General features: G+C 30.1%; 1 protein-coding gene across 1 annotated transcript in view; it reads right to left on the bottom strand.

Moving 5' to 3' along the window:
* The window catches only part of LOC107437477 (uncharacterized), a 258,907-nt gene that overhangs the window by 72,295 nt on the left and 163,991 nt on the right, over positions 1 to 22,621 (bottom strand). Inside the window, exon 4 of the mRNA XM_043045034.3 lies at positions 2,245 to 2,399. Within this exon, the coding sequence (XP_042900968.3) occupies positions 2,245 to 2,399 (155 nt within the window). The remainder of the gene's footprint in view (positions 1 to 2,244; positions 2,400 to 22,621) is intronic.

The following is a 22,621-nucleotide window of genomic DNA, read 5'->3' as shown; positions in this document are numbered from 1 at the left end:
AAATTATTTGTTACATTTAGAGATTTTAATATTGTATTTTAACGTAATATAAATAAATATTTTTTCTGATAAAAAATTTTGCAATAAAACAATGTGTGAGAAAATAATTGAACTTATTAAGTAATAAAAATAATTGTAATATTATTAAATCTATATTTATGTAAAGACGATTTTAAAATAAATAGGAAGTAAATATCTGTATTTTTTATAGTTTATATAAAACAATATTATCAAAATTTCCCCTAACAGATTCCAAACAACGAAACTATTTATTTTCAAATGACTGTTTTTCTGTAATCGCAAAATATATGTAACGAAAATATGAACGATAAATCATAAACAACATTCAAATCAATATGAAGGCTTTCCGATAAAATAATTGAAATGTTTAAAACAAGTTACGAAGCAACTTCAATCTCATTTTATGAAATGACCTGCACTGTTAAAAGATTCCGGATCAAATCACGGTAGAAACTACTGACGCCATGAGTGCAGCGTCCGTAAAATCAATTTTATACCGTAATTTTTACAGCAATATTTATTTAGCTGCATTATTTTAGTGATTTTACAGTAAATATTACTGCAAATTTGGAGATTTTACAGTAATTTTTAAAATAATAGTTATTTAGTTACATTATTTCAGTGATTTTATAGTAAATATCACTGTAAATTTAGTAATTTTTCAGTAATTTTTACTGTGTTATTCATTTAGTTACATTTTTTCAGTGATTTTACAGTAAATATTACTGTAAAAATTACGATATATTCAGATATTTTTATTCCGTGAAATTATACGTTATTTTTACAAAGTAATTTAATCCGGAATTTTTTTTCTATGTAGAGTGTTCAGTGTGTTGTAGTGTATAGAATAGTGTACTCAGTTATTCCAAGATACGTAATTTTTTTTAAATATTTAACTTTTTCTTGTTATTATTTCAATTCAGTAAATTATGTTAGCATTTACTAACTAACTATTCATTTTTGGACTTGTCAAAGAGAACTTTTAATCAGAATGTTTTGAACTACAACATATTAAATTTTCAGTCAATTTGACACCGGAATAGTTTCCATTATGCCGGCCAGGTGGCCGAGCGGTTAGCGTGCCTGACTGCGAAGCCATAGGCTGCGGGTTCGAATCCCGCCCTGGGCATGGATGTTTCTCTCTCTCTTTGTGCTGTCCTCTGTTGTGTGTATGATGTGTGAATGTGGCCCACCCTATAAACGGATTTGTGGCAGTGTGGCGTGGGCAATGTTGCTCGCCTCCGTGACTTTGGTTCACACGTGCCCACTGGGTAACGCGAAATGAGCAACAATTCTGGCATAGTATAGGCAATGATTCAAATTCAGTGCCTGCCATTGGAAGAAAAAAAAGTTTCCATTATATTTGTGCGGGGTCCTTTGGTGAAAAGATATTATTTTCTAAAATTGACAGAGACCCTTTTTAGACCCTTTTAAGATAAAAAAAATTTAATTCAATTTACAGGTTTTATAATTAACTCTGCAAATTCCAGCATTCCCGTCTTGTTTATTTTCCTTTAATCAACATAAATCCATAATGTTGATAAATGTTAAGGAATAATGTGGTGGAAAGATCATTAGAAAATGCCAACCTTCATCTATCGAAAGGTACCTCTAGATTGACTCAAGCCAGCATGTCTTATATATTAGCAAATTGATGTTTAATAATTGTAGTGGTAGTTACGCCACACTACTCTCGCACCTGAATTTTATCAGAGATAGAATTCGATGAACGAATACCACTAGTTACTGTATTTGTGAAAGACCGGGAGAGCTGGATGAAGGTCACCGGGTTTTGATCTTTAGCCATGAGAGCTGTATTAAGTTGTATGTGTAGTCACTCCTGTGTTGCTATTAGCAGTCGAGTGTGTGCAGGATCCCGTTATGTATAAATGAGACTGAGAAGCAACAGCGCGAGGTGGACGATGAGGCACAAACAAGTGGTTCAATGTGGACCATCCATAGAAGTAGGCGTGATCATATCACGTCCGGGTCACCAATGTGGTGGTAAAATCATTAGACAATGCCACTTCATCTATCAAAAGGTACCTCTAGATTGACTCGAGTTAGCATGTCTTATATACTAGTGAATTGATGTTTAATAAATGCGGTGGTAGTTACGCCACAGAATAATAGAAACAGTTGCATTTCGCATTGTCCTTTCGGTGCAGTTATAAAATAAAGAAAATGAAAAAAAGAATCTGTTTGATGAATTTGTTTACTTACTCTCGCTCTTGAATCCAAGTCTTGGGACGCGAGACCAAGCTGGGAGCCAATATCTAAAGAGGAATCACATGATTCCCCTTCATCATACGTCAAATGATCCCTTGCCATCTGCCCGGGATACTTCTTTTTCCTAGGTAAAGAGGGTTCAGCAGACGCTGCAAAGAGAAAAAATAAATATATCACAAAACAGAACTAATAAGAATACCCCTGACTCTTCAATAAATAAAAGAAGAGTTACATTATAGTAGGAGATACTCATCAATGAGAACATTGTTAAAACAGAGAGATGTTGCATTATAGTAGGAGATACTCATCAATGAGAACATTGTTAAAACAGAGAGATGTTGCATTATAGTAGGAGATACTCATCAATGAGAACATTGTTAAAACAGAGAGATGTTGCATTATAGTAGGAGATACTCATCAATGAGAACATTGTTAAAACAGAGAGATGTTGCATTATAGTAGGAGATACTCATCAATGAGAACATTGTTAAAACAGAGAGATGTTGCATTATAGTAGGAGATACTCATCAATGAGAACATTGTTAAAACAGAGAGATGTTGCATAATAGTAGGAGATACTCATCAATGAGAACATTGTTAAAACAGAGAGATGTTGCATTATAGTAGGAGATACTCATCAATGAGAACATTGTTAAAACAGAGAGATGTTGCATTATAGTAGGAGATACTCAATGAGAACATTGTTAAAACAGAGAGATGTTGCATTATAGTAGGAGATACTCATCAATGAGAACATTGTTAAAACAGAGAGATGTTGCATAATAGTAGGAGATACTCATCAATGAGACCATTGTTAAAACAGAGAGATGTTGCATTATAGTAGGAGATACTCATCAATGAGAACATTGTTAAAACAGAGAGATGTTGCATTATAGTAGGAGATACTCATCAATGAGAACATTGTTAAAACAGAGAGATGTTGCATTATAGTAGGAGATACTCATCAATGAGAACATTGTTAAAACAGAGAGATGTTGCATTATAGTAGGAGATACTCATCAATGAGAACATTGTTAAAACAGAGAGATGTTGCATTATAGTAGGAGATACTCATCAATGAGAACATTGTTAAAACAGAGAGATGTTGCATTATAGTAGGAGATACTCATCAATGAGAACATTGTTAAAACAGAGAGATGTTGCATTATAGTAGGAGATACTCATCAATGAGAACATTGTTAAAACAGAGAGATGTTGCATTATAGTAGGAGATACTCATCAATGAGAACATTGTTAAAACAGAGAGATGTTGCATTATGGTAGGAGATACTCATCAATGAGAACATTGTTAAAACAGAGAGATGTTGCATTATAGTAGGAGATACTCATCAATGAGAACATTGTTAAAACAGAGAGATGTTGCATTATAGTAGGAGATACTCATCAATGAGAACATTGTTAAAACAGAGAGATGTTGCATTATAGTAGGAGATACTCATCAATGAGAACATTGTTAAAACAGAGAGATGTTGCATTATAGTAGGAGATACTCATCAATGAGAACATTGTTAAAACAGAGAGATGTTGCATTATAGTAGGAGATACTCATCAATGAGAACATTGTTAAAACAGAGAGATGTTGCATTATAGTAGGAGATACTCATCAATGAGAACATTGTTAAAACAGAGAGATGTTGCATTATAGTAGGAGATACTCATCAATGAGAACATTGTTAAAACAGAGAGATGTTGCATTATAGTAGGAGATACTCATCAATGAGAACATTGTTAAAACAGAGAGATGTTGCATTATAGTAGGAGATACTCATCAATGAGAACATTGTTAAAACAGAGAGATGTTGCATTATAGTAGGAGATACTCATCAATGAGAACATTGTTAAAACAGAGAGATGTTGCATTATGGTAGGAGATACTCATCAATGAGAACATTGTTAAAACAGAGAGATGTTGCATTATGGTAGGAGATACTCATCAATGAGAACATTGTTAAAACAGAGAGATGTTGCATTATAGTAGGAGATACTCATCAATGAGAACATTGTTAAAACAGAGAGATGTTGCATTATAGTAGGAGATACTCATCAATGAGAACATTGTTAAAACAGAGAGATGTTGCATTATAGTAGGAGATACTCATCAATGAGAACATTGTTAAAACAGAGAGATGTTGCATTATAGTAGGAGATACTCATCAATGAGAACATTGTTAAAACAGAGAGATGTTGCATTATAGTAGGAGATACTCATCAATGAGAACATTGTTAAAACAGAGAGATGTTGCATTATAGTAGGAGATACTCATCAATGAGAACATTGTTAAAACAGAGAGATGTTGCATTATAGTAGGAGATACTCATCAATGAGAACATTGTTAAAACAGAGAGATGTTGCATTATAGTAGGAGATACTCATCAATGAGAACATTGTTAAAACAGAGAGATGTTGCATTATAGTAGGAGATACTCATCAATGAGAACATTGTTAAAACAGAGAGATGTTGCATAATAGTAGGAGATACTCATCAATGAGAACATTGTTAAAACAGAGAGATGTTGCATTATAGTAGGAGATACTCATCAATGAGAACATTGTTAAAACAGAGAGATGTTGCATTATAGTAGGAGATACTCAATGAGAACATTGTTAAAACAGAGAGATGTTGCATTATAGTAGGAGATACTCATCAATGAGAACATTGTTAAAACAGAGAGATGTTGCATAATAGTAGGAGATACTCATCAATGAGACCATTGTTAAAACAGAGAGATGTTGCATTATAGTAGGAGATACTCATCAATGAGAACATTGTTAAAACAGAGAGATGTTGCATTATGGTAGGAGATACTCAATGAGAACATTGTTAAAACAGAGAGATGTTGCATTATAGTAGGAGATACTCATCAATGAGAACATTGTTAAAACAGAGAGATGTTGCATTATAGTAGGAGATACTCATCAATGAGAACATTGTTAAAACAGAGAGATGTTGCATTATAGTAGGAGATACTCATCAATGAGAACATTGTTAAAACAGAGAGATGTTGCATTATAGTAGGAGATACTCATCAATGAGAACATTGTTAAAACAGAGAGATGTTGCATTATGGTAGGAGATACTCATCAATGAGAACATTGTTAAAACAGAGAGATGTTGCATTATAGTAGGAGATACTCATCAATGAGAACATTGTTAAAACAGAGAGATGTTGCATTATAGTAGGAGATACTCATCAATGAGAACATTGTTAAAACAGAGAGATGTTGCATTATAGTAGGAGATACTCATCAATGAGAACATTGTTAAAACAGAGAGATGTTGCATTATAGTAGGAGATACTCATCAATGAGAACATTGTTAAAACAGAGAGATGTTGCATTATAGTAGGAGATACTCATCAATGAGAACATTGTTAAAACAGAGAGATGTTGCATTATAGTAGGAGATACTCATCAATGAGAACATTGTTAAAACAGAGAGATGTTGCATTATAGTAAGAGATACTCATCAATGAGAACATTGTTAAAACAGAGAGATGTTGCATTATAGTAGGAGATACTCATCAATGAGAACATTGTTAAAACAGAGAGATGTTGCATTATAGTAGGAGATACTCATCAATGAGAACATTGTTAAAACAGAGAGATGTTGCATTATAGTAGGAGATACTCATCAATGAGAACATTGTTAAAACAGAGAGATGTTGCATTATAGTAGGAGATACTCATCAATGAGAGCATTGTTACAACAGAGAGATGTTACATTATAGTAGGAGATACTCATCAATGAGAGCATTGTTAAAACAGAGAGATGTTACATTATAGTAGGACATACTCATCAATGAGAGCATTGTTAAAACAGAGAGATGTTACATTATAGTAGGAGATACTCATCAATGAGAGCATTGTTAAAACAGAGAGATGTTGCATTATAGTAGGAGATACTCATCAATGAGAACATTGTTAAAACAGAGAGATGTTGCATTATAGTAGGAGATACTCATCAATGAGAACATTGTTAAAACAGAGAGATGTTGCATTATGGTAGGAGATACTCATCAATGAGAACATTGTTAAAACAGAGAGATGTTGCATTATGGTAGGAGATACTCATCAATGAGAACATTGTTAAAACAGAGAGATGTTGCATTATAGTAGGAGATACTCATCAATGAGAACATTGTTAAAACAGAGAGATGTTGCATTATAGTAGGAGATACTCATCAATGAGAACATTGTTAAAACAGAGAGATGTTGCATTATAGTAGGAGATACTCATCAATGAGAACATTGTTAAAACAGAGAGATGTTGCATTATAGTAGGAGATACTCATCAATGAGAACATTGTTAAAACAGAGAGATGTTGCATTATAGTAGGAGATACTCATCAATGAGAACATTGTTAAAACAGAGAGATGTTGCATTATAGTAAGAGATGCTCATCAATGAGAACATTGTTAAAACAGAGAGATGTTGCATTATAGTAGGAGATACTCATCAATGAGAACATTGTTAAAACAGAGAGATGTTGCATTATAGTAGGAGATACTCATCAATGAGAACATTGTTAAAACAGAGAGATGTTGCATTATAGTAGGAGATACTCATCAATGAGAACATTGTTAAAACAGAGAGATGTTGCATTATAGTAGGAGATACTCATCAATGAGAGCATTGTTACAACAGAGAGATGTTACATTATAGTAGGAGATACTCATCAATGAGAGCATTGTTAAAACAGAGAGATGTTACATTATAGTAGGACATACTCATCAATGAGAGCATTGTTAAAACAGAGAGATGTTACATTATAGTAGGAGATACTCATCAATGAGAGCATTGTTAAAACAGAGAGATGTTACATTATAGTAGGAGATACTCATCAATGAGAGCATTGTTAAAACAGAGAGATGTTACATTATAGTAGGAGATACTCATCAATGAAAACAGTTTTAAAATAGAGAGATAGTCAACAATGAATACTGCAAATACAAGAAAATACTCAACAATAAGCACATTGCTTACATACACTGAGAGAAAAAAAGTATGATCAAAAGTACCAGAATATGGAAAAATTTACCGTGTTTCAGGTTCTATGAGAACACCAAAACCTTCGGTAATTTTTAAGTAAGAGCTTTTATAATAATTTTGGTAACATTAACAATAAAAAAAGTATGGTTTTATAATATGTGATACAATTTTGTAATTCTTATCGTGATACCTTAGATCATGGCGTAAAAACTATTTATTCGGTAAAATTTTCTTTTCAGTTTCGTATTTTTTTCTATTAAATGTGTGATAATAATAATAATTTTGAAAACCAGAATTTCTATTAAACTACTATATGAACGGAAAATTACCTACCTGTGGTTTAAGTACCACGTATTTTGTTTTTATTAAGAAAACTTATGTTTGTTTTTCCAACCGGAAATGTCATTACCATACGGTACGATAACTCTAACAGAATTTTCTTCTCCGTGTAGGGAGATATTAATTGATAAATACATTGCTTACATAGTTAGGTAAGTAAAGATATTACTTATATACATTACTTACATTACATTACCTAAATAGTATGATATTCTACAATGAACTTTGATGTAGCCGTGGGGACTCAGGGGATAGAGCGTTCGCCTTCCAATGCGGCTTACCGGGTTCGATCCCAGCAATGGCTGGTCAATACGAATTCCGCACCTGACTCGCACCGATTACAGTGCTGACGTAAGAATATCCTCGGTGATAGGCGGATCATGGGTTAATCCCCTAGCCGTCAGGCTGACCGCAGGAGGTTTTCCTCTCTATGTGACACAAATACGGGTTAGTTGCATCAAAAAGTCCTCACGGTGGCAAATTTCACCAAATACTTGATCTAGAAGTTCTTTTTTCTTCTGGATTTGGTTCAAAATTACAAGGCTACGGAGTTGAACAGCAGTAATGATAACCTCAAAATTGGGGAGACTGTTCAACGACTGTTACAAAATAAAATAAAATGAACATTGATAAGATAACGAGACATTAAAAATGAATATATCTATATTATACAACAATACGAGAAAGATATGCAGGAATTACTCATCAATTGCTTGCATAGGCTGATGCTCTCAACAGGTATATCGAATACGTAAAAAGATATTATGAACAATGTACTCAGAATTATTAATTTGTGATAAAATTTGGTAATTTCATCATAATACCTTAGAGAATGGCAAAAAACTATTCATTCGTTTGACTTTACTTTTCAGTTTTGTATTTTTTTAAATGTTTGGTAATAAGAACTATAATTTTAAAAACGCGATTTTGTGGTAAACCGTTACCATATAAGTAGAAAAATAAACAAATGAATGGTTTAAACACCGCTTATTTTGGCTTTATTAACCAGAATTTTTAATAAAACCAAAATATACGGTAATGCTAATTTTTTCCACAAATGTCATTACCATACAGGACGGTAATTTTACCTGAATTATTTCTTTGTGTAGGTTCAGTTTGGCAAACCTATTTTTTTCTAATGTCACTAAGTTTATTTCTTCGATTTTTTAGTTTAATAATCCACCCTATGATTATTAAATTATTGACTTGCTCTAATGTTGATAAGCTTACTTGCTCTATTGTATGTAGTTAAACAATTCTAGAATTATTTAGTTTACTTGTTCTATCATTATTCAGTTGATCTATCCTACTAATATTTAATTTATCAATCCCATTAATATTTGGTTTATTTGCCTCACTATTATTGAGTGTATCAATCATATTATTATTAATTTATAAATCCTAATTTCATGGATGACAAATATCGTTATTCATGTAACTATGTTTTGAAAAATAACTGTTCCACTTATTAATCTGTTAGTAATTTTCAAACCGAAATCAGCTAAGTTCTTATCATTATTATTACTAATAATATAATTCGCTCAAACTGGTTATAAAGTAAGCATAGATTTCTCACTGTAAAAAAGTTAAGTTTACCAAATAGATTTGAAACCAAATGCAAGAGTTTAAAAGTACTAGAATGCCAGAAAACTCCTTTTATAAACCGCTGTATTAATTAAACAAAACACATTAATTAATTTGCATCATCAAACAAATTTTTCACTATATTAAGCAGAGTAGCTATTTAAAATATTTCAAAAACTTTTTTTTTAATAATTAACTTTATTCAAACGATGAAATAAGTCAGACATCAACTAGAAAAAAAAATTCCAAATGAACTGAAATAGTCCAAACCAACGGTGAATAGAAGATTTACAAGAAAAATAACCAAGGCAAATTTTTAAATATTTTTAATAAATTTAGCAGAGTAGCTTTTTAGAATATTTCCGAAACTGGTTTTCGTTTTAAATAATTAAGTTTTTCCGATCAATAAAATAAGTCAAACATCAACTAAGAAAAACAAAAAGCATTTTTTTAAAATAATTAACATTATTCAAACGATAAAAAAAATCAAGCATCAACTAGAGGGGAAAAAAATCCTGAAATGAACTGAAATAGTTCAAACCAACTGTAAATAGAATATTTACAAGAAAAATTACGGAGGCACATTTTTTAATAAATTTAGTAGAGTCGCTTTCTAGAATATTTCAAAAACTGATTTTTTTTTAAATAATTAACTTAGTTCAAACGATAAAATAAGTCATTCAAACAATTAAAATAAGTCAAACATCAACTAGAACGAAAAAAAAATCCCAAAATGAACTGAAATAGGTAATGAACCAACGGTAAATTGAAGATATACAAGAAAAATAACCGAGGCATAAACATAAGAGTAGTAGTAACAAAAAGTATCTTACTCTTTTTGAGATATCTTAACAATTCCCAAATTGAATGAAGGAGTAGCCTTAGCCGACACAATTCAAGGTCTTTATGAGTGAGCAATGGAAAGATGAATCCATTGTTCAATACAAGGCATCTTGTCACATAAATTCTATTGTATACGAAATTTGAGTCTACGGAAAGGCAGGTAAAAGATACAAAAGACGAGTATGACTCATACGTAACCCCGAAAGATCTACAGTGACAAGGCATCTGTTGTATTAAGATTTCAATGGGATAGAGTGTTAGGTAAGATGATGAAAAGATAAGATGATATTACATAAAGAATGTTTGCAAAGATGATTTAAATTGATATATTATTTCTTTAATATCTGAGGTATATATTTTTTAATGAAATTATGAGATTTTTAAACGTGTGCATAAATTGTTTGAAAATTGATGTTTCGAAAAATAGCTTTTGTTTGAAAAATAGTATTTATTTATTTATTTCAAAATAATTATAGTTTTATGAAAAGTAATTGACGCACTCTCAGAAATGATATTTCCATTTTTGACAAGTTAGTAACCCTGTAATTGGTTATTTTCGACAGTCATTTCGTTATGAAATCACGTGATTTTTGATGATACGCAGACTCTTAAATTTGGACTGTACGCTTACTTGTGGATATGTCCAGGGTTCAATTCCTGGTGATGATTGAGTAATCATTCTATTAATCTTCTTTTATTTAAAGCTGTAACTGGAAGACAATAGTGTTGGTTGGTTGGTTCCAATGCCACTTGGCACACGGGCAACCCTGCTTGGTGAAACCGAGCAAATTTTAAGGCAGAGTGTGCGATTTTTGTTTTTCAGAGGCGCCATCTATGGCCAAGAATTCGACTTCTACCACACCATGCGTCACACCTGTTCATAAGGCGGACAAATTGCATACATCCATTCATTCATCCACAGATCGTAATTTTGACCTGAATCAAGGAAAGATCGATCTCCAAATCCAGTACCTCCAGAGGTATTGATTTGTTATGGGAACATGGAGAACTTTGCGACTCGACAGAATTTTTACGTGCATCAGTCACCAACTACACGGGGAGTCTTCGGCCGGCGAGGTTTGAACCCACGAACTCTCGGACATGGGCCCAGCACCCTGGCTATCCCGGCCTCACAATACTGTAATTGAGCATTAAGACTTAATTGCATTAAGCCTTGTTCTTATGAATCAATTTGTATCCTTAAACATTGGTGGAAGACGCTCATTTCCTCACTTTGACAAAATGAATGGTCAGAGTATTACCCGTCAAAATTTCGAGTATTTATTTTTTACTGTTTACGATTTGACTTCAGGAGTAAAATGTAAAAGTTATTAGTATTACCCAAGTGCTCAATATCAGTGCTATTCACATTGTTCAATATTTCCCCTTTTTTTCCTTTATTTCAATTTTTGGGAATAAGTTTAATTTTTTTATTTCTTTCTTTAACCATAAAAAAAAAACAAAAGGAGTATTCATTCATAGTTTTGCGCAGAAAGGATTCGTTTCGCAGTTGCAGAATCTCGCCTCAAAATCTTTTGACACCATATGATATTTGTTTACGTATCTTAGATAAAGAGTGGATTTCAAAAAATACTATACAATAAAATTACAAAACGATTGGAGTACACTTAACTATCTATATTTCCAATATACATAAAGCTAGTAGATAACAATTTGAAAAAAAAAGAAACAGTATTTAAAGCTTAAGAAACATTTTAATTTTAATATTTTATAAAATTAATTAAAATAGCTTATTTATCTACACTGTAAACAATTTAAGTGCATCTCAACGATAAAAATGGTGGCGTCTACTTTACGCTAAAATGGTGTATTTTAAAACGCTAATAACTCTTGGATCTAGTGCTTCACTACATCAATGTTCTTTTACATTACTTGGTGTAAAGTAGTCACCTCTATTTTTGTTATTCAATAATTAATAATTGCAGTAAGATAAGGTACACGCAAGAATGGGTAAAGTTATTTTTACAATGCAATATAAAGTAAGAATATCATTAATTTAGAATAATATTAGTTTGTAAATCAAACATACGCGTATTACAGAAAGAATCTTAGACAAATTCGAATTAGGCTTAACAGAACGGAAAGGGACAGAAATTATATATTATAAAATCAGTTAATACAGTTCTCAGAGATTTGAACATTAAAAAAATATTATTCTTATTTCACATTAAAAGCATACAGACATATTTACGGCGTATTTTTATTTGTCGGTAAATAACTGCGATGAAATAACAGCAAACTCTCACCAGCTTATTCCAAATTTATTTTTAAAAAATTACGCACGATATTCTACTTGGCGTCTCTTGTATTTTTTTATTCTCAAAGCCCGCCAACATTAGTGTTTTCGGAAGTGAAAATAATTCTTGTATAGTGTAAAATCGTGCGATTTAGGGTGCAAGATTTTTCAATTTTAACAGCTTAGATTTAAATTATATCCTTTAAATCGTATATGAATAATCGATTCGGTGTTAACCCTCAATAAAGTGTTCCTGTACACAATTTTTTTGTTTGTTCAACATCATTTTCTTAGATATATTACACCACAGTTCTTACAATGCAATTTACAGTATAATTAAATTTAATTTTTTTACGTAATTAATAGTAACGAAGTAAATGTCAGAGAAGTAAATGTGAAGAGAGTATATGTGGGGAGACGTATAGTTACAAATGTAATACAACACACTTTTCATAATATGTGTTATATTTTACGTTTACACAAGACAAAAGCAACAGAAATTTATCTATATAGTGTAGTTTTTAATTATTTTCTAAACTACTAGAAATTTCAAGCACCTTTACTATTCAATCACTACTAGCCTTGTGATTCATAATATTGTTCACATTTGTAATAACCTTAATAATATGGCGATGAGAGATAGTAACCATATTTTTGTCCTTTTTCAACTTGATCACTTGATGCTGGTTCACACTGAACGGAAACAGGATTTAGTTTAGGCGCTTATTAAATTTGTAGGAAATCTGCTCCGTGTTATGGTTGAAAGTAGTCATATCATGGTTCAAATTTGAACCCATTTTTCTGAAAGTATGATTAATTGGAAACTAATATAATATTTAATCTTAGTTTAATAGTATATTAGTTTCATGAAATAAAAAGAAATTGAAAAAATAAATTTCGTTGATTTTTGACGCTATTATTTGCTAATTTATGAAATATTCATTCAGAAATTTTACAACGAATAATCTTTAGCAATTATATAATCTATTTTTAATTGGTAATTTGTAAGATTAATTAATGTAAAAGGGTTAATTAATGTTACTAGAAATTATTTTTTTCGATTTTTAATGCTACTATGTTCAAATTTAATAAATATTTATTCCGTACTTCACACTGGGAAAAAAAGCATAGTCAGAACAACCAGAATGTGGTAAAATTTATCATGTCGCGGCACGATGGGAGAAACAATTTATCATAGCATTAGAGCAGGCCATGAAAATCACTTATTCGGTTAAAATTACTTTTCACTTTTTTATTTTTAACTAAATGTGTGGTAATAAGAAATATTATTTTCAAGACCAGAATTTCCAGATAACAGTCAATATGAACGGAAAAATTGCCAAATGAATGGTTTGAATACCGCATATGTTAGTTTTATTAACCAGAATCATTGTTGTTCTACAGGAAATGCTATTACCATGGAGCATGAAAATTTTATTAGAATTTTTTCTCCATGCATCAAAATTATTTATTTTTCTGGTTTTTTATGTATATTACAAATTACAGCACTAGAGTCGTGGTGTTTTAGGGGATAGAGCGTTCGCCTTCCAATGAGGTGAATCGAGTTCGAATCCCAGCGATGTCTGGTTGATACGAATTCCGCACCCGGCTCGCACCGATCACAGTGCTGTCGTAAAATATCCTCAGTGGTAGACGGATCATAGGTTAGAGTCCCTTGCCGTCAGGATAAACCGTGGGAGGTTTTTGTGGTTTCCCTCTTCATGTAACGCAAATGCGGGTCAGTTCCATCAAAACGTCCTCCACTTAGGGAAATTTCTCCCAACACTTGATCTCGGTGTCCCCTTGTCTTCTGGATAGGGTTTAAAATTACAAGGCTACGGAGTTGAACACCAGTACTCGTAAATCCAAATTTGGGTCGGTTGATAAATACTGATAAAAACATTGCTTACATAGTACATTACGTAAAGACATTACTTATGTACGTAAAGACATTACTTATTTACATTACTTACATTACATTACTTAAATGATAAGATATTCTACAATAAACATTGATGTTGCCGTGGGGGCTAAGGGATAGAGAGTTCGCCCTCCAATGCGGCTTACCTAGTTCGATCCCAGCGATGGCTGGTCGATACGAATTCCGCACCTGACTCGCACCGATCACAGTGCTGACTTAAAAATATCCTCAGTGATAGACGGATCATGGGTTAGAATCCCCTAGCCGTCAGGCTGACCGAAGGGGGTTTTCCTATCATGTAACACAAATACGGGTTAGTTTCATTACAAAGTCTCCCACGAAGGCAAATTTCTCCCAATACTTGATCCAGGAGTTCCCTTGTCTTTTGAATTGGGTTCAAAATTAATAAAAGGCCATGGAGTTAAACATTGGTAGTCGAAAACCCAGAAATGGTTAGCTGTTCAACACCGGTTATAAAAAAGTAAATAAATAAATAAATAAATAAATAAATAAATAAATTACAGCACTACAGTATATAAAAAAACAAAAATACAAAGAAAATGCAAAATTAAATAAATTATCAAAATTATTTTGCATTACTAAAATATTTTACAAATATTTAATTAGCAGTATTTTCGGAGATAAAATAATGAAATGTAAGCAAAGATGGACATCAACCTGATTAGAGACGCGTCCGTCATAAAAGGTCAGACATAAAAGCAATTATTAATCACGCCATCCCGAATGTCATCAAATCAAATGCAGGACATAAAAATAACTTCTTTTTTGTAACAGCTGTCGGCGAGAGTATTTACAGTCGTCGAAAATGTCGCCAAAGAGGAAAGCATCAAATCGTATTAATAACTAAAACATTCTAAGGAATACAATATTTTTACAATGATGACTTCTAAAAAAGTACATTTTTTTTGGAAAGTTTAATTATCTGCATTTAAAGAAAGTAAAAAATTGGTAAAATATCTTATATTTAACAATAAATAAAAACACCAAATTAATAAATAAACAGCGTTTTCATTTATAGTACAAAAAAGGTTTAAGTTTTTTTTCTATTGACTTTTTTTGTTTAAGTATGTTCTTGGAAAGTATTACGCAGGGGTCTGCCCAGACATTTTGTTTTTGTAAAATTGTGAAAAAATTACGCTTAATTTGTGAATATAAAATAAGCGTTAAGTCATATTCTTTCAACCGGGGTCCGTTTTTGTGAATTTGTGCAAATAGGGTCCGGTTATGGCAAAAAACTTTCTCAAAGAGTTTTTAAATTATAAATAGATACAAGATTATGCTCAACACTGTCAAATTATAATTAAAAAAAATTTGAATTTTCAAAAATAAATAGCAATTGCTGCTACTAAATTAGAGATGCAACATACAAATATTTGGTATTTAGCCTATTCTGCTCAACACTGAATATTCATTTCGGACGAATAATGGAAGAAGAGTCTGCCGAAGACAAAACTTAGTTCGTTTACATCCGTCTTTCTTTTTTTCCCCCTGGGAAGGGTTTATTCGATTAACAAAATAATAATGAAGATAAAGAGAGAGCATGTAATATTTCCTAGCAAGATTTATCACAGGGGTAGGGCTAATTTTAGGACAAATTTCAACATGTTAACAGTAAGTACTTTTAGAAAAAAAATCTTTATTGCTAAAGCAGACCATTTATAAAATAGTTTATCAACAAAACAAATATTTTTCAAATTACTTTGTTGTAAAAATGTAACATTCACAAAATATTTTGTTGCGGAAAATGGTTTTTTCACGAAACTTTTGTTGTCAAAAATGAAATCAAATATGTCTCTAATTCATAATTTTAAAACTAAAACTCGAAACACATGGCTTTATTTTCACACGTTCAAAAATTATACAAGATTTTTTACCATATCTTAAAAAAAAAGGACTTTTTGCAAAAAGTCTGAAATGGTTACTGCGCTTTGAAACTTAACACAAAATCAGGATCCTAATTCCTAAAATTCACAAGAATTATTAAAGTAGTTTTAATATCCCAAAAGCGAACCTTTTAGAAAAAGTTTGACAACTGTATTCTTTAAATTTAAACGGACTCAGGAAAAAAATGCACCTTTCATTAGCTGGTTCATTTTAAAAACTGTTTGAAGATAAACTTTTTACGATCTAAAAAATTAGTTTAGAATGCATGCCCTTAAGGAATAAAAATTAATTTATAGAATCAAGATTTAAATATAAATCTCTTTTCTTTAAACGGTTAATTTCTAATTCCAATTTTCAATTTTTATTAAAAACGGTTTAATGTTGATATATCATCTTTTTTAATGGTTTGTTTATACGTAAGCAACAGTAAAAAAATCTGGATTTTAGCACAATTTAGCTAATTAATTCATGACGAGTAAAAAGTTCCAACGCTAACAAGGATGACTGAGTGAAAAAATTAGATCATTTCATTACTCATCTTTTTAAATCCTCGTTACTTATGCTTCGTAATTTAGAAACAATTGTTATCTATCAGACATAGAGAAAAAAAAATTCTGGTAAAATTACCGTACTGTATTGTAATAATATTTCGGGTGGAAAGAAAAGTCCTGTTTTTGTTTATAAAAAGCAAAATATAAGGTTTCAAACCATTCATTTGGTAGTTTTTCCGTTCAAATAATTTATCTGGTTTTCAACATTACAGTTCTTATAACCACAGCATTTATTAAAAAAATACAAAACTGAAAAGTAAATTTAACAGAAGGAATGGTTTTTATGCCATGCTCTAAGGTATCATGATAAAATTATCGCACAATATAAAACCATATTTTATTGTTAATTTTACTAAAATCATAACCAAAGTGTTTCGGTAAAAATTACCGAGCTTTTTGCGGTTCCCATAGACCCAGAAACTTTGTAAATTTTACCATATTCTGATAGTTTTGACCACACTTTTTTTTCTGCGTATATATTTACGTCTTTTTTTAAATCATATTTCATCTATTTTAACATTAGATTTCTCGTTTAATCGTATTAAAAATTTTCAATATATTTTACAAACATCATAAAACCTAATAATAATGCATCAAATTTAAAATTAAGTTAATTTATTAAAGTGTAGAGAAAATGTTTCGCAAAAAAATACTTGAAATTGTTCTTAAAAATTGCGAAAAACATTTGGATTTATTTGGTCAACTTCGTCACAATTTTTTATTTTTCTTAGATTTTTTAAGAAAATTTGTTTAAAATAATCAGAATGAATTCTTAAAATTTTCTGCTAAATAGCCCAAAAAGTAGACCAAAATAAGTTCAGATTTCTTTCAGAATTATTTTCTCTAAAAGTTCTAATTAGCCTTTATTTCCTATGAAAAAGTATAGCATTTACACAACTTCTAGTTGTCAAGATCAATGCATGATGGGGCATTTAAATTAAGATTGCGCAAAAATCATAAAAATGGAAGTTCATTTTGTAAAATGATCAAGAATTGTCAATAAAAACTTGCAGATATTTTAAAGGAAAAACGTAAAGCCTATCAAAATATATTAAATTTTCTCAAGAAAATGGCGTTTTTCGAAGAAAATCATAAGATAATTTTAAGAAGAATAAGCGAATATTTTTTCTACAGGGACTACCAATAAAGAAAACAGTTTTATGAGTTGAGAAAAACTGCTAAGTGCTTTTATATACATGAAAGAAAAGCACTATTTTAGAATTTGATAGAAATGCATGCCATTAAAAAATGCATATGTCAGCGATAAGGCACACTATATAGTTCCTATGCTATAACCAAACTAATTTCTAATATTTATATTTTACATTAAAGTATTTTTGAAAATTCTTTCTTCAAGAAAAATTAAAATGCCACAACTAAGTACCTATTCTTGAAGAAAAGTTACAGTTATTAACTGCACAATGTTAGAATTGTCGTTCTAAAATTATGATAAAATAACCGGCAGTAGTTTGTCCATCCAATTAACTGTGAAGTTTACGGTAAAGAACATTTTTTACCATTATGGTTTTGAAAATGTTTACAGCTGTTTTGGTTAAAAAACAATAAATACAAAACTATATGGTGTTTTAACCATTTACAATCATTACAATTCATAACGGCAAAAAAGAAGTTTAGCTGGATATTGGAGACAGTGTAGCAGCTTGTATCAATGCATGAAGGAAAGTATCGTGTTCTAAAATCCCAGGGTCAAAAATTGGACAACACAGAATACGGGAAACTCTTCACGTGTTGAGATGAATGGAGAGAATATTGTGAAGTCGACGTTGGTATTTGAACCCCCGTTCTGATGGTCATGAGATTAACAGATTAGACTCATTCGCAAGGAACTAAGTGGCATCATTTGGTGGGTTAATATTCTTGAAATAATGTTCTCGTTCTTTAATCGTATTAGGTGAAATCAGTAGATAAACGAATTTTCTCGCAGTTAACAGTTAGAAATCTTATGTATGTTTATTTGACTGTTTTGTTTGAATATAGTAAAATAACAATTAAATAAATTGTTATTTAATAAATTTTTCCGAGAAATTTCTAACATTGCATGTACCACTCTCGCTGTTAAAGATATTTTGGGATTAACGGTAAATAGCTTAAATATTTTAAAACTTATATTTTAAAAAAAACTTGTTAATTTGGTGAGATTTTTCCCACATGGAAGAAAAATACTAAATTATGTAAATTATTCTTAATTTTAGCCATTGGATTAACCTTTTAAGCATCAAAAAATTAAATCAAAAACGTTTTTCATTTTCACAAGTAAAAAACCCCACGGAGAAAAAAAATTTCTAGTAAAATAATCATACTGTATACTAATGATATTTCTAATAAAAAAAAGAACCATAATTCTGTGTAATAAAACAATAATAGATAGTATTTGAACCATTCATTTAGTAATTTTTCAGTTCTTATGATAATGGTTTACATGAAATTCTAGTCCTGAAAATTATAGCTCTTTTTAACACACATTTAGTAAAAAATATAAAACTTAAAAGTAAATTTAACCAAATTAATGGCTTTTATGCTTTGCTCTAAGGTATGATAAAATTTCCAAATTTTATGTCGCATTATTAAACCATACTTTAATGTCAATTTTACCAAAATCATAACCAAAACGCTTCGGTTAGAATTATCGAACTTTTTTGGTGTTCCCTATAGAGCCAGAAACGTGGTAAATTTTACCATATTCTGATAGTTCTAACCATACTTCGTTTCTCAGTGCATTAAAAAAAATTTCACATGGAATTAAGTTCGTATAAACTAAATTTATAATTATATGCGAGGATGTTTTGTATTTGCATACAAAATTTCACGAAAAATCGAGAAATACAAAGAAAGTGTAATTAAAATTAAGGGACCTAAGCTGTTAACCGCTTTCCCGATTAAAATATCGAGCCCAAATTATCGAAATTACAACTACCTTTCATGTTTTTATAGCCGAAAATACAATTACATTGAAAAAAGTTATTTTTATTTAAAGAAATAATACTTTTGTGCCTGATTCTGCAACTTAATTAATAGTTAGCACTATTTATTTACCATATTTGAAGTCAGTTTTCTGAACCATTTTGATCGGCACTTATTTCGTGAAAATCCGATCATCAGAACAAATAGTTATTCAGGGTGATATCTCACCCTGAATAATCTTAATGCGCATGCTCACAAATTAAATTAAGAACAGGTTGGCATTATCAACATTTGTTTTATAAACTTGCTTTTACGAACACACTCCTGAGTTTTAAGAAGAGATAAACTAACTGAGTTCCAAGAAGAGATAAACTAATTAACTGAAAAATATTTATTTATTTTTTTTATTTTTAACTTATTTGATTAGAATGAGTAGTGAAGATACTCCAGTTTGCAACTTGGGAAAGTTTTTTTACTGATAACGTCAAAGCGCATTCTTTTTGAATACAATAGATATTATTCAAAACATCTATTCAAACTCACAAAAAATATGATTTTTAGCCATTTGAAAAGCTCTTTCTTTGGAACTATTCTAATTTACGAATCAATTTACATATCTAACTATACATTCTCAAGTAAAGATGAAAAAAACAAAAAAATTGATGAAATTTAGCATATACTGAAAGCAAAAGTATGAAATATTATGTTTTTCTTATTGAATCAATATTATCGTAGGCAAACTCAGTTGGGATATTTGCCAAAATATTAAATAAGCTCATGCGCAAAATTTTGAGCTAGTTTAGGCATAGTTAGTTAGTTTATTTATTCCACAGAAATTTTGTCATGGAAACAACTAGTGAAAATGTAAATATCTAGTTAACGTCAAAACAAATATTTTGTATCATCTTAAAATTGAAATTTCCATGAAAACAAAGAGTTAAAATTTCGAATGTCTTCTGTTTTTAATTTAAGAGAGAATAAAAAAGACAACTATCCATATTTATTTATATCTATTGCCTTATTTTTATTGGAATCAAACTTTATATCAAAACCAACAAGTGTGAATTGAAAAAAAGTTATGAAGTGCTTATCTTTTCAAATATTGCGTAATGTTTCATAATATTAATATTCAAATGGAATGGGGGGAGGGGACTAATTTGAAACACATCTAATAATTTTTTTACATCTTACATTAAAAATATCCAATATCTTTTACTCATAAAAAGGTAGACACCACAAATATATGGTTTACGGTATTTTAGTTATTTTTTTAAAGAGTTAGTATTTACAGTATTTTACTAAAGATTCAAGAGATTTAAAAATTAGAAAATTAAAATTTGGATAAGGTTTTCCTAATTGATACAGATATTTTGCTGTTTTTTCTGTTCATAAATTTAAAAAAAAAAAGACTTTGATGCATAAATATTTTATTAAAAAGGAAGGAGGCGAAATCTATGTAATTGGAAATTGAGAATAATTTTACTTTTAAAATTAATGATAGCAAGGAAGAGACAAACAACTCCAAATTTCAACCTCGGATAGTTTATTTTTAAAAATATATCCGAGTTTGTTTTTAAAAATCTAACTAAACGAAAGCTTGAAATTGTGTTGATAAAGCGCAATGTTTTTATTTACACATACCTAAAATAATTTCTTTTTTAAAATTTTTTTTTCAATATAAATAATGGAAAACTTACTTATTAAACAGTGACACAATACAGAAGCTGAAAAGAATACGTATTTACATTCAAAAAGTCTCTTGTTAAGAAATATTTATTTTATTCGAAAACTGCACAAGAAGAAAAGAATTCTGGTAAAATTACCTTACTGTTTAGCAAAGACAAATTATGGTAAAAAAAAACAGGAATCTGAATAATAGAACCAAAATGTACGGTATTTAAATCATAAATTTGGTAATTTTTTCGCTCATACGGTAATGGTTTACTGGCGATTCAGGTTTTTAAAATTATAGTTCTTATTACTACATATTTAGTAAAACAATATAAAACTGAAAAGTAAATTTAACAGAATAATTAGTTTTTATGTCATAACCTAAAGCATCATGATAAAATTACCAAATTTTATCACATTTACCAAATTTGAACACATATTGAGAAAAACAATAGTTTATTGTTAATTTTACCAAAATCATTATCAAAGTGCTTTAGTAAAAATTACCGTGAAATTTGGCTTTCCCATAGAGCCAGAAATATGGTAAATTTATCATGTTCTGGTAGGTTTGAACATACTTTTTTCTCACTGCAGAAAAACCATGGCATTTTTTGAGAAAGTTATAAGTTTATAAATTAATTCTTAAGTGTAATAAAAAGTTAATAACAGCATACTTTAATACTTAACCATGAAGTTGTGGTCAAAAAGTTGTGGTAAAGCTATTAGTTAAAAATAAAAATGCTATCAAAATGAAATATATTTATTTAACGAAATTAATAATGCTTACATTTTTTCCAGAAATATAGATTAAGATTTAAAAATAAAGATTTTTACATTGTGTTTTATTAACATCAAACTAATAAAGATTAATAGAAAAAATATATTTTCTATTAATAGTATAGTTAAGCTTAGAATTTGAAATTTATCATTGCGATTTAAATAAGATAAATGAATTTTAACAAGATAGCGAAATGTGTGATATGGTATTAAGTATTAAACAAAAGGATGATTATTACTGTCTTTCAAATATGTTTTTATAATATTTTAAAGGGTAAAGGACACTCCCTAAAAATCGAATCCAGGAACTACTACGACCTTGCATGGGTGTGGTCTCTTAACTATTAATGTTTTGGCATGCAGCCTCAAACCCTTTAGTTACTAACTATTATCAGGAAGTGAATTTGTTGACGATTCAAAACATGGTGTTTTCGTTCAAAAAAGTGTTCTTTAGTCACCGAAAAAACTGTAATTTATGAAGTACTATGCAATTATAAAATAATCGTGTATGATTTATATTTAAGCAACATTTTTATCAAATAAATTTGGAAGCACTAAAGTAAGAATGGTGGTTTTTGAATAATTACAT

The sequence above is a fragment of the Parasteatoda tepidariorum genome, chromosome 9, assembly GCF_982258835.1.
Source record: "Parasteatoda tepidariorum strain Cologne lab strain chromosome 9, Ptep-v5.0, whole genome shotgun sequence".
Classification (NCBI taxonomy): domain Eukaryota; kingdom Metazoa; phylum Arthropoda; class Arachnida; order Araneae; family Theridiidae; genus Parasteatoda; species Parasteatoda tepidariorum.
Note: the sequence above shows the minus strand (reverse complement) of the source record. Positions and strands in the feature narration are given on the sequence as shown.